Source organism: Pempheris klunzingeri, chromosome 9 (assembly GCF_042242105.1).
Source record: "Pempheris klunzingeri isolate RE-2024b chromosome 9, fPemKlu1.hap1, whole genome shotgun sequence".
NCBI lineage: Eukaryota > Metazoa > Chordata > Actinopteri > Acropomatiformes > Pempheridae > Pempheris > Pempheris klunzingeri.
Genome location: NC_092020.1, coordinates 27,996,943 through 28,010,195, shown reverse-complemented (window position 1 = coordinate 28,010,195; position 13,253 = coordinate 27,996,943). Strand labels below are relative to the sequence as shown.

Below are 13,253 nucleotides of genomic sequence, written 5' to 3'. Positions count from 1 at the left end.
CTACTGTTAGGTATGTTAGCTACTATTAGCCACTGTTAACTGTGGTTAGCTACTGTTAGCTACTGTTAACTATGGTTAGGTATTGTTAGCTACGGTTAGCTACTGTTACCCACTAGTAACTACGGTTAGCTACTGTTAGCCACTGTTAGCTATGGTTAGCTACTGTTAGCTACGGTTAGCTACTGTTACTCACTGGTAACTATAGTCAGCTACTCTTAGGCACTAATGCTAGCTACTGTTAGCTACGGTTAGCTACTGTTAGGCACTGTTAACTTTGGTTAGCTAATGTTAGCTACTGTTAGCTCACTGTGCAGCTTCAGCAGGTCACCAAGCAGCTGATTAACAGAAGTTCATTTATACAGCAGTATTCAGACACAAACTGAGATTCACACAGATATGAGATCTGGAATTAAACCCTCGGGTCCCGTTAAACTTCTCACTGCAGTTTATTGACTTTTTATTACATACACTGAAGGCTCTTCTTTTACCCAGAATTTAAATATTATGCAAAATGCACCTTTTAATGTCTTTCTAACATACATTTGTAAATATGGGGATCTGTTGGTCATGTGACTCCACCTCGCCGTCCGTCGTTGTTTTTACCTCACTAACTCTAATCTATTTATTTATATTCAACATGTCTCTCAGGGAAAGTTTAAAATCATCTGATTTCACTTAAAAATCGTCTCTGCGTTAACCAGGAGATCCAAACCCTCCTCTTCTTCCTCCTCCTCCTCCTCCTCGTCTGTGTGTCTGGTTACCGCTGAGTTATTTTCATCCTGCTCTGAAGAACAGTTTAAAACGTCCTGCGGCGTCTGTCGATCCTCTGTTCCTGCAGAGAGTCTGGAGGGATGAAGGAGGTTTTTATCGGCGCGTCAGGACTGAACAGGTTAGACAGACTGCCAGGTGTCGGCGAGGAAGAGGAGGAAGAGGATGGATGACAGGCAGGGGAGAGCATTTTCAAGCTTTTGTAAACAGAAACCTGCTTGTTGTCGACTGGAGCAGAGATCCTGCAGTTTTTAGACTGTTTTCTGTTGTTTCCTGTGAAAATCAAAGTGTGGAGGCATTAAATGATCTGGGCTGCCTGCCGTTCACATGCGAGCCAACATCGGTACCTTGAATTCGATATTGATACCCAAAGACGCCCTTTTTTACTGTCTGTAAAAACAAAAATGTCATTTCAGTTGTAAAAAATAAGTGAAAACATCTCAATTTCAACATTTTATTATCTATTTAGAATATTTTACACAAATTAAAACCTTTTTTCCCTCCTCTCCCTGTAAATAAGACGCTTTTCACCTGCTACTGGTTTCATACGAAGGTTTCAAACATACTAAATAAAAAAATGTAGCAAACATTGGCTAGTTAACGTTAGCTGCAGCTTCTTAGCATAAGCTACAGACATACTAACATTAGCTATAGGAGTGTTAACATTAGCTATAGGCATGTTAGCGTTAGCTACAGGTATGTTAATGTTAGCTGCAGGCGTGCTGACATTAGATATAGGAATGCTAACTCTAGCTGTAGGAGTATCAATGTTAGCTGCAGCTTGTTAGCATAAGCTACAGACATGCTAACATTAGCTATAGGCGTGTTAACATTAGCTATAGGCATGTTAATGTTAGCTCCAGGTATGTTAACGTTAGCTGCAGGCATGTTAACATTAGCTATAGGCATGTTAATGTTAGCTCCAGGTATGTTAACGTTAGCTGCAGGCATGTTAACATTAGCTATAGGCATGTTAGCGTTAGCTACAGGTATGTTAATGTTAGCTGCAGGCGTGCTGACATTAGATATAGGAATGCTAACTCTAGCTGTAGGAGTATCAACGTTAGCTGCAGCTTGTTAGCATAAGCTACAGACATGCTAACATTAGCTATAGGCGTGTTAACATTAGCTATAGGCATGTTAATGTTAGCTCCAGGTATGTTAACGTTAGCTGCAGCTTGTTAGCATAAGCTACAGACATGCTAACATTAGCTATAGGCGTGTTAACATTAGCTATAGGCATGTTAATGTTAGCTCCAGGTATGTTAACGTTAGCTGCAGGCATGTTAACATTAGCTATAGGCATGTTAATGTTAGCTCCAGGTATGTTAACGTTAGCTGCAGGCATGTTAACATTAGCTATAGGCATGTTAGCGTTAGCTACAGGTATGTTAATGTTAGCTGCAGGCGTGCTGACATTAGATATAGGAATGCTAACTCTAGCTGTAGGAGTATCAACGTTAGCTGCAGCTTGTTAGCATAAGCTACAGACATGCTAACATTAGCTATAGGCGTGTTAACATTAGCTATAGGCATGTTAATGTTAGCTCCAGGTATGTTAACGTTAGCTGCAGGCGTGTTAAAATTAGCTATAGGCATGTTAATGTTAGCTCCAGGTATGTTAACGTTAGCTGCAGGCATGTTAACATTAGCTATAGGCATGTTAATGTTAGCTCCAGGTATGTTAACGTTAGCTGCAGACGTGTTAACATTAGCTATAGGCATGTTAACGTTAGCTACAGGTATGTTAATGTTAGCTGCAGGCGTGTTAACATAAGCTATAGGCACGTTAACGTTAGCTCCAGGCATGCTGACATTAGATATAGGAATGCTAACTCTAGCTGTAGGAGTATTAACGTTGGCTGCAGGCATGTTAACATTTGCTGCAGTAGTGTTAGCATAAGCTACAGGCAGCTAACGTTAGCACAACTGCAGTCAATGTTAAGACACCTGCAGCTAGCATTAGCAGTAGTGTTAACATCGTGCTAATGTTGGCTGCAGGTGTCTTAACATTGGCTGTAGGTGTATTAATGTTAGCTGCAAGAGTGTTAACATTAGTTGCAGGCATGCTAACGTTAGCTGCGGCTGCTGCGGGGGACTTTCAGGCCTTCAAACATGGTCCATCCCTCAGCTTTTAGACAGAGTTAGTGTGTGAACAGGTGTTTTCTCAGGTCACACTCAGGTCACAGTTTTGCATTTCACATTACAAACATGTTGAGTGTCGCCTGCGTCATGATTTGAAAAGTGTAACCACACCATCGCCCTGGCTGTGTTGGACTTAAACAAGCTGCAGAGTGACGTACTCTCTCACCCAGATGCTCTCACGTCATGAAGTCTGGCTCCAGGTGATTTAACGAGTCAGTGCTACGTAGTTCAGTCGGTCAGAACATAATTCTAAGTGAAGGAGTCTTCTGAGACAAGTCCAGGTCAAAGTCTGCATCAGGAATCTTAATGCTGCCCATAAAAATGATGAAGCATTTAAACATTTTCCCTCCAAAGCCGTGTCACCAGTGTGTCCTCTGTGTTCGGAGGATAATTAAGTTTGAGAAAAGATGAAGCTAAATCTTGACTGAGATGGATTACTTTTCTACAAATTGATTTTTAACATGAATAAACAGACTGGCTGCTGCCTGAATCAGTCTAAAAACACCCTCAGACCTGTCAAGTGTTCATGATTTGTCGCAAATGGGCTAAAATGTGTGAAACGTGTCCTTAAAAACTCGTCAAAGAGTCAGTGAACAGCAGACAGACAGACGTCGGCGGTGATTCGTCCTTATTAACACTGTTAGTATGCAAACCGGAGCGTCGTCCCGTCACGCCGAGCGTCTCGCTCGCTAAATGGGAGCCCCATTAAAAGTTTTCTCTCCGGACTCAGATGCTCTCTCAGCGGCAGTAAAATGAGCTTCAGAGTCGAGGCCTCGCATATTAAAGCGCCTCAGTCTCAGTCTGTCACTGTAAATATGAAGATATCCAGTGTGTCTGTTTACCTGCACGAAGTATCTCAGTTTTTATTCTTTTATTCCAACAATATTCAGTATTCCTACTAAACTGTAGACGGCTAATGAAAACCACTAATAAATAACTAATATTCCTGTTTACATGTGGCCGTGCAGAGAAACATTAAACAGCCTCCATCTGGAAAAGCTGCAATATTTACCAAGTCCAAGTCTTTCTAAATGTTTAACAGCTCAAGGACACCAAGTTAATGATTGACTGGCAGGGGGAGGGTATGATAGGATTTAGTTAACACCTGAATATGTTATTTCCTACAATAAAGAGCCGTCAATAAGGACCAATAAAGCTGCTCTTTCAGTATAAAGCTCAGTTTATTCTGCACCATGAAATATTAGTTTGTCATTGTTCTGTTCTAGTTTCAGCAGCGACAGATTAAATGTCGTCTCAGAGTGACGTGATGCCGATATTTTATAGTTTGTTAAGACAAATGTCGAAGCTACTCAACTCATCTGGACACATTTAGACTGAAAAAACAATGTTTTTATGTGTGACCTTTGATTCAACATCACGTGTTTCAGTTTCTAAACCTGGAAAGTCTAAACCCCAAAAAGTGAACCTGAAAAAATACTAATCCCCCATAAACTCCAACTGATTTAATGACTTTTAGGGACTTTAAACTTTAAACGTCACCTGATGTCTTGACGTCTGAGTCCTGAAGGTGGTCAAACTTCTTCATATAGAAGTTATAATCAGTTATATTCAGTAGAAGATATTCTGGTGAAGCTGTTAGTTCTGACTGGACCTGAACGCTTCCTGGACTTCCTGTGATTTCTAGTCAAATAAAAGCTGCTTTGTTTCTATGCAAAGACTTAAAAATGTTTTAAAACAGCACAACTGTCAGTGGAGAAAGAATTCAGGTTTAAGACTCTTCAGCATGTCTGTGGTTTAGCCGTTAGATGACCCCGCTGTTAGAAAGGTGAAGGTGCAGCTCGTGTCCCTGCAGAACTTTGTTTCAGGGATATGATGTCACAGTACCCAAAGACTACCACAATAAGAGCGTTTACTTCTTTCCAAAAAAGAACTCATAAAAACACAAAATGACGATTCTTTGGTCCTTCAGTTCACATGATTATACACTGCTGCCCATAAAGTTGGACTAAAATGTTTTTTCCTCTTCTCATGAAATGATTGTGACAATGTGATTTATTCTTGATAAATACAGTTTATATCTTCTCAACTTTATTGATCAAACTCTTCCAAACAGATCACAGTGAAACTTAAACCACAGTGAACCTGCAGACTGTGGATTCAGGCTTTAACTAAATTGGGGGTATTGAACAATTATTCCAACTTCATGGGCAACAGTGTGTTTATAAATTATATTAAATATTATAGATTATCATATTGGGAATAACGGCGGATGAGGTGGGATCACTTTTTTCTGTCACTTCTGCTTATATATTTCACATGTTTTATTCTATTTTCTCACCTTTGTATCGTAAATGTTTCTCATTTATATTCAGTACTTTCTCTGTTTGTTGCACCAACACCAGAGTCAGATTCCTGCTGTTGTTAAAACGTTCTCAGACGGACCTGCTGACTCAAACAGGTGACGTGAACTTGACTTCAGCTGTAACTGTGAGCAGCACTAATGAAATTACTCGCAGCGCTGGGAGGACGGGAGGTCACTTCTAAGGAGTCACACTGTGGTCACGCCGCGGCCGCTTTCACGCTGAGAAAAGTGTGTTTTGTGTGTTAAAACACTGGTTGTTGTTGTAGTTGAGCTTCGGGTGGAGAGGCAGCTGACTTTCAGCACCACGGTAAATCGGCCCGTCGACCTCTGTGGGGGGGGAGGGAGAGACACAAGGCTGCTTCTGTTAACTTTACTGTTGTCCTCTAAAACCTCTTCTCCCCAGGATTGTTTTTAGACCTCGGCGGGGTTATAAAAAGGCTATTGACTCCCTGTAGTAAAGGACACTTTAAACTGTGGATAAACTGCTGTGTGAGGAGATGAGCGGAGGCTGGCGGCGGATGGGTGGGGGGGCATTTATTTATGGTACAATAAGGCAAAAGAGACGGGGTGGGTGGGTGGGTGAGGAGGGTTCCTTGTCCGCAGGGCTGAAGGAGTCAGACGGCATGTGTTCATCACATGCTACATAAACCTCGACAAAGGACATTTTCTCATGCTTGTACGCCTGTTTTAGGGTCAAACTTCACGCCGGGGGACGTTAATTTCTTATCAGTAACATCAAACCGTTGAGTCTAAAAACAGCACAGAGGCTGCTCAGTAAAATTAGGTTCGAAATTATTTTAAATGGTAACAGAACTGTTGAGTTTCTAAAGATAAAGACAGAATTAAGTAAGAAATAAAGCTGCAAAGGTCACAGTTAAATATACTTTCTATTAGGATCTCGTTGAGTGTTCAAGGACAAATGCTGTATTTTTAAACCTGGTCCCTATCTGCATATAACCTGGTGTCTAAATGACTGGTAGGTAGTAAAAGTGTTGGAACTGGTCCAGTAGATCACCTACTAGTCAGATTGTTATTCTAAGTGTCTGGCAGCATTATGGAAAGGATCCTTAAAGAGACGGACCTGGAAGATCCTTTTGGTTTAACCACAAACAGCTGTTATATCGCTCTCTGCACACACACCAGACTACATTCACAAAAATAGTGATTTAACCTCACAGAACACAGGAGCTGCTGGTCTCCTGCTGCCTCGATCGGTTTGTTTGTTTGTGTTATTGTGTGACTTTGGTGATTTAGAGGATTAGTTTGGATCCGACATACTATTTGTGTAACACAAACAAACTCACTGATCGAGGCATCAGAAGACCAACAACTACTGTCTTCTGTCAGGTAAAATCACTCTTTTTGTGAATGGAGTCTGGTGGCGTTGAAGAAACTGGTTCTTGCATACAAAATCCCACATGAATAAAAGTACATTGGTGTTACACACTCCATATTTTTAAAGCATCAGCAGTAAAAGTACAGAATTTTTCTCAGCTTCTTTTATGAGATAAAACAATCTGGTGGAACTGCTTTAATCTTTATTAATGTCTTGCTCTTGATAATCTTTATCTGTAAAGTTTCTGATTTAAATGTAGTGAAGTAGAAATACCCGAACGTCCCCAATGCAGTGAATTAATTTATTAAAAATCGTGTTGTTGATGTTCGTCTCTGAGCAGAAACACCTGAGTGTTGAGTTTCCTGCAGCCTCCGTCTGCTGCTGCTGTAAATATTGAACAATGTGTGTGTGTGTTTGTGTGTGTGTGTGTTTGCTCGGCTGTTTACTGAACCTCGTCTGTACACACACTGATTCAATTCACAGCTGATTGCTTTGTGCTGTTTCTGGGGCCGACTGGTGTTTATGAACCGCCGGGGTCTTTTCCATTACCCGGACCGAAGGTATCGATGGACGCTTGTGGTGTTAAAACCTTAATCCTTCACGTAACAAACACCAGTTGTTTTATCTCACCGCTCCACGTGCGCAGCAGCGGGCACGCGACAAGAAATATTCCGATTATTCAGAATATCTCTGCAGTTGTTTCCACTGATGGAAGTCACACTGATGGTCCTGCTGAGGATGCAAATATGTCCAAGTCCAAATCAAAGTAGTCCTGTTACTCTTTTCATCCTGCAGATGCCTAAATGTTCTTGTAGTTGTGTCTCATGAAGAGACTCAGTGTGGCATCATGTGAGTCCATTATAAAGGACTTTTTTCCATGTAGATCTTTCTATCTGTGCAACATTCAAACGATAACAATGGCAACAATCACTAAACAGTATTTGACTCATCAGCAATTATTAGACTGATCGAGCTTTAACACTGTGATGTGTGTAAAGAGCAGTGGAGGAGGAAGTAATCTGATCTTTTGCTGAAGTAAAAGTACTACGACCACACTGTGAAAAACATCCAGTAGAAGTAAAATCCTGCATTTGAAAAACCTCACTTAAAGGAAAACTGCAGTATTTTTAACCATACATATATTCTGGTGTCTAAATGACTGAAAGGTGCAAAAAGTGTTGGAATTGGTCCAGTAGATCACCTCAGCACCCTCAGATTGTTATTCTAAGTGTGTGACAGCATTATGGAAAGGACCCTACAGAGAGAAACCTGGAAGATCCTTTTGGTTTAACCACAAACAGCCGTTATATCGCTCTCTGCACACACACCAGACTACGTTCACAAAAACAAGAATTTTAGCTCTCAGAACACAGGGAGCTGCTGGTTTACTGCTGCCTCTATCTGTTGGTTTGTTTGTGTTATTGTGAGATTTTGGTGTTTTAGGATGCAGCACAATGTTTTTGTAACACACAACAACACAAACTAACCAATTTATTGTGGCAGCAGTTGACCAACAACTCCTTTCTTCTCTGAGGTAAAATTACTGTTTTTGTCAATGGAGTCTGGTGGCTCTGAAGAGAGCGATGTCTGGTTCTGCATCCCAACTTGAGTAAAAGTGCATTAGTGTTATCCACTTCCTGTATTCAAAGTTTTGTTGTGTGTTACACAAATATTGCAGAGTGTGTGTGTGTGTGTGTGTGTGTGTGTGTGTGTGTGTGGTTCGGATGCTGCAGCGCTGCGTGCTGATTGGCTGGACAGCTGCAGAGTCTCCATGTTGTTTCTCTGATTAGAGCTCAGCTCCCATCGCTGCTGCACTGGTTACAGTGGGAGGATCAGCGCACACACACACACACACACACACACACACACACACACACACTCCACATCAGTGTGTGTAACTGTGTGTGTGTACAGTAGAGTGTGTGTGTGTGTGTGATCTCATGGCTCATTGAATCTTTTGTCCCTGCCGGCATTTTTCTGATTATCCACAGAGCAGCCTGTTATTACAGCTTTGTGTGTGTGTGTGTGTGTGTGTGTGTGTGTGTGTGTGTGTGTGTGTATTACAGTAGTGCGAACAGTTTTTCTTGTTGATAAACTTCCTCCAATCATCTTCTTCTTTATCCTTCTCCTTTTCTTCCTCTTCCTCTTCCTCTTCCTCCTCTTCCTCCTCCTCCTCAGGTGGAGGACGAAGCAGAACCTGGACTACTGTTTCCTGATGATGTACGCTCAGTCTAAAGGAACTTACTACGTCCAGGTAGGAAAGAAAAAACTTGTGCATACCTTTCACAATAAAAGCCTCCCAGTGGTTGACAAGCCATGATCCCCGCCTCTCCTATCAGGCTTTTAATGTGAAACCTCAGCAGGAAGTGAGTTCAGTACCAAAATAAAACCCCCTTGAGTCAATTAGTGAATATCTGTCTGTCTGTTTTAAATAATTTACCATGAAGGACTTTAACCTTCAGGAAATCAGTCCAACAAAGTCACATTATGAGGAGAGACTTTTATACTGGTGTTTTTTAGACTGGTGTTTGTGTCTCGTGATAATTTCATCCATTCAGGGCTGGGACGTGTCTTTAGATTTCCTGATATATTAAAATGTTTTCAGATGTTCATGATCGGAGCTCCGTCTCACAACAGGAAAACATCAAAAGCTTAAAAATAAAAAATAATGGTTGAGGTGGAAATTAGAAACTGGAGGCTGTAACTGCTAAAACACATGAAAACACATATAATAGTGATCAGATTACGAGCCTGAGAGAGAGATTAATTAAAAGAATCAATCAGGGATTAAAACGCACACACACACAGGGAGGCTGCTAGAGGAGCAGCTGACAGGCGGGATTATTGATAACAGGAGCTCTGAGGATTCATCCATCAATCCAGAGATCAATAAAACCTCTAATTAAAACAATAAACCTATAAATGTTAGAAATGAGAAGGAAGATATTCTAGTTTTTGATAAACAGGAACAGACAAACAGCGCCCCCTGTGGCGGGAGGGTGTGTGACGGAGAGAGTTTTCAGAAATATTTAATCCAGTTGTCTGTGTTTTTAAAAGTTAAACTCGATTAAACAAAGATGAAATACTTAATACATGCGTGTGATGGTCTTTATGTGCCAAACAGCTGATTTAACTGCTCTGAGTCTAATCAACCAGGACGGCCGTTAGAATAACAAGCGCCTCCGCTGTGATTCTGCTGCCGTGTGAGGCTGACGAAACTGTTGCATTGTGGGTAGACTGACAGGGACGCTAATGGAGGCGTCATCGCACGGCCTTTGTTCCCCTCTAAAAGATGAAAAGACGAAGAAACAGACGGCCGATTCTGTTCTCGTTTCCTCCGACATCTGAGGCAGGAAAACATCTGAAACTCGAGCAGGTGCTGAGCTGCACTTGTTGAAGGTTATTAAAGACACGACGGTCTCACGCGTTCCTTCACCTGAAAACCTGAAAACACATTAAAGGTGCCGACGTGGAGATCAGCAGCATCAATCAGCCCAATGAATCAGCTTCCTCTAAGTCTCATTTAAATAATCTGAATAAGAATGTACTTGTTTCTCAGATTGACTAAAGCTAGAGTGGTGCGCTCAAGTGTTGCTTGTACATTTTGCTTTCATGCCAATTTGAACTTCCTGTACTGCAAAAAAACTTTATTGACACGACAGCATTTTGGCCCCCAGACTCTACGGACCGAAACGTATTTATTATTATTATTTATTTAATTTACAATTTAAGGGTTTGACGAAGCCTAAACTTCACCTCAATAAATAAAAGTTTAAAACAAAATTCTGCTAAACTGTAAACTGGTGTTTTTCTAAAAAGGGATACGAGTTATTTAACAAACATATTTAACCAATCGGCGACTGTCAGCAACACAAACTTCACCCCAATACTCATTTTAATTAGTTTGTTCTTGTTTGGTCTAGTTTGTGTAGCATATATAATTATAATAATGATAATAATAATAAAGAGACCGGCTCCTCTGGTTGTTCCTGAGTTCCTAAAAAGGTTCTTAGCAAAGTTTTTACAGCAGAATCAGAGAAAAATGGGGAATTACTTCACTAAAAGCTTTAAAGATGTGTGGACGTGTGATATTAGCGCCTGCGATGGATGAATTTCCCAAACTGAGGGATCTTTGGTGTGAACGAGCAGCGTTTCCTCAGCTCTCTGACAGATTCTGGGATGTTTTTGTTGTGTGTTTGTGTTGTGATCTGTGGATCTCTGTGTGAATGTGTCCCCTGAACGCAGCTCTGCCCCGTCGGAGCTGAGCTGGGTTAGTTTTCAGGATATTTTCCAGTGATGGAGCGATCTCTCTCCTCCCGCCATCATCTCTGCTTCGGCTGCTCCCACTCCAAGCGTTTTGACAGGAACACGGAGCCAGACTCGCTGTTTTGACACCTAAACTCGCTCTGAACTTTGCAGAGTTTTTTCCTCGGTGGTGTGTAGTGACGGGAGGGGAGGAGGCGGAGGAGGTAATTACTCCATGTCAGCTCCCCTGGGACAAAAGTGGAGGATGTAAATGTCTGTCAGGAGGCTGGATACGACCTGAGGTGCTGCCACGAGATCAGAAATGTTGAGGCTCAGGATATTTTTACTGTGAAGGTGGATTCATGTGTCACCACTGAAACGTTCCTGTGGTCTCACCAAAAACTCCTTATTTAAGTCGGTTTATTGATGAAGTCCTGGACTCAGACCTAAACCACCAAACCTCCTATCACCTGGAGAATATGTTTATTCTCAGTCTTTAGAGGTGTCAGTGAAGGACGAGGAGAGACCACATCAGTTCTCAGGTCTTTACACTGCCTGTGTGTCAATGAGCTCCTGACTGTCCACATCCTGGTGTGTGAGTAACTGGTAGGTAGTAAAAGTGTTGGAACTGGTCCAGTAGATCACCTCAGCCAGCAGACACCAAACGGGCTGCAATGGCTGCAACCTGATCCTTTGGGACAACTGCACCTGATCACAGTAGGTCCACTAAAAGAGCTTGTTTGATCCACTGACAGGCTCAGAGTGTTATTCTAAGTGTGTGACAGCATCATGGAAAGGATCCCTACAGAGAGAGACCTGGAAGATCCTTTTGGTTTAACCACAAACAGCACACACACCAGACTACATTCACTAAAACAGGGATTTTAGCTCACTGAACACAGGAGCTGCTGGTGTTGTTTGTTAAACATTGTTTTGGATCCAAAGTGTATTTCCCTTGTTAGGCCACACCCTGATAACACATCTGATCGTGTTACAGCCAACAATAAAGAGGCCCGACATCAATAACACAGGAAATACAGCCAATCAGAGCATTTCAATTAAACTGACTGAAGCCACCATGTTTCAGATCACAGATAAAAATACTCTTATGGTATATTTTTAATTTAGTTATCTTCAGAAATGTATGTAATGTGTATGATTGAGAAGCCTGGTGAAGTGCTTTTACTCTAACCACTTTGAATCACTCTCCTTAATAACCCCCCCCTCTTTCTCTCTCCTTCACAGCTTGAGGACGATATCGTCGCTCGTCCGAACTACTTCACCACCATGAAGAACTTCGCGCTGCAGCAGCCGTCGGAGGAGTGGATGATCCTCGAGTTCTCCCAGCTCGGCTTCATCGGTGAGTCGCTGCTGTTACTGTGACTAACTAACGAACAAAAAACTCACCACGTACCTTCGTCAGGTAAAACAGAGGAACAAAGAGTAGCAGGAAATGCGTCCCAGCAACACATTTAAAGCAGCAGAAGAAGAAACGCAGCCTGTTTGATCCTGTAAGAAGCTCCAACATCAGTTTAACGACCAAACTAAACTAAATCTGAGCAGGAAAAACGCTCCTGATGGGATTTAAAGCATCATGGAGTAACAGTGTGATACCGGACGACAGCCAGAACGCCGCGCAGACCCACTGGGATGTCAGGGTTATTTACTGGTGCTGGATGTCAATGGTCCTAAGAAGTGATCGGACGCTCTCGATCAAACAATCAATGAAACTTTATTCATGTAGCACTTTTCAGACTGATACAGGTGAATGACAAAACAAAGGTTATTAAAAATTGATTTACAAGCCGTCAGCGGCGCCGCTACTGATATAAAACATGTCAGTGTGAAGTCTGACTGTCGCTTAAACTGCAGCCGCCATTTTATCTCTTATTTTACCCATGATGCATTGTGTGTCAGGCCTGACTTCAGTCACTCAGAGGGGAGATGAAGTGTTGAGTCAAAGATCCGGTCCGTCTTTATTTATCTGGACGTGAGGAGCCTCCGACGGCACGTGGATCTGGATTGAGCCGAACCTCCATCTGATGGTTAAATGAAATCCAGCAGATTAATCGAAGCGGCGGCTTCCTTCTGATCTGCTTTCTAATTATTCTGTCAAGGCCAATCAGTGACCTCCGTCCTCCCGGATCCGCTCGGCCGACGCCGACGTGTGGAGCGCAGGCGTCACTGATCTGAAGTCAGGCTTCTCCTCAGAAGTGTTTCCAGGTCTGACAGATGGAGGCCGGCCGGGCGCTTCGAGAGCCAGAAACCAGAAAGGTCTGATGGCAGGAGCTTATTTCTGATCAGAAACAGCAGAAGATATCGGACACTAAAACCTCCAGGATTCGGAAAAACCTGGAAAATGTTGTAAGACAGTAGAGCTGCAACAAACCTGCAGCTGTTTCTTCAGGAAAAACCCACAAAATCAGCTGTTTCCAG

At 42.2% G+C, this 13,253-nt stretch overlaps 1 protein-coding gene across 1 annotated transcript in view; it reads left to right on the top strand.

Annotated features, from left to right (window-relative positions):
- The window catches only part of mgat4b (alpha-1,3-mannosyl-glycoprotein 4-beta-N-acetylglucosaminyltransferase B), a 97,660-nt gene that overhangs the window by 63,338 nt on the left and 21,069 nt on the right, over positions 1–13,253 (top strand). The window contains exons 7-8 of the mRNA XM_070837224.1: positions 8,751–8,826; positions 12,063–12,177. Of these exons, the coding sequence (XP_070693325.1) occupies positions 8,751–8,826; positions 12,063–12,177 (191 nt within the window). The remainder of the gene's footprint in view (positions 1–8,750; positions 8,827–12,062; positions 12,178–13,253) is intronic.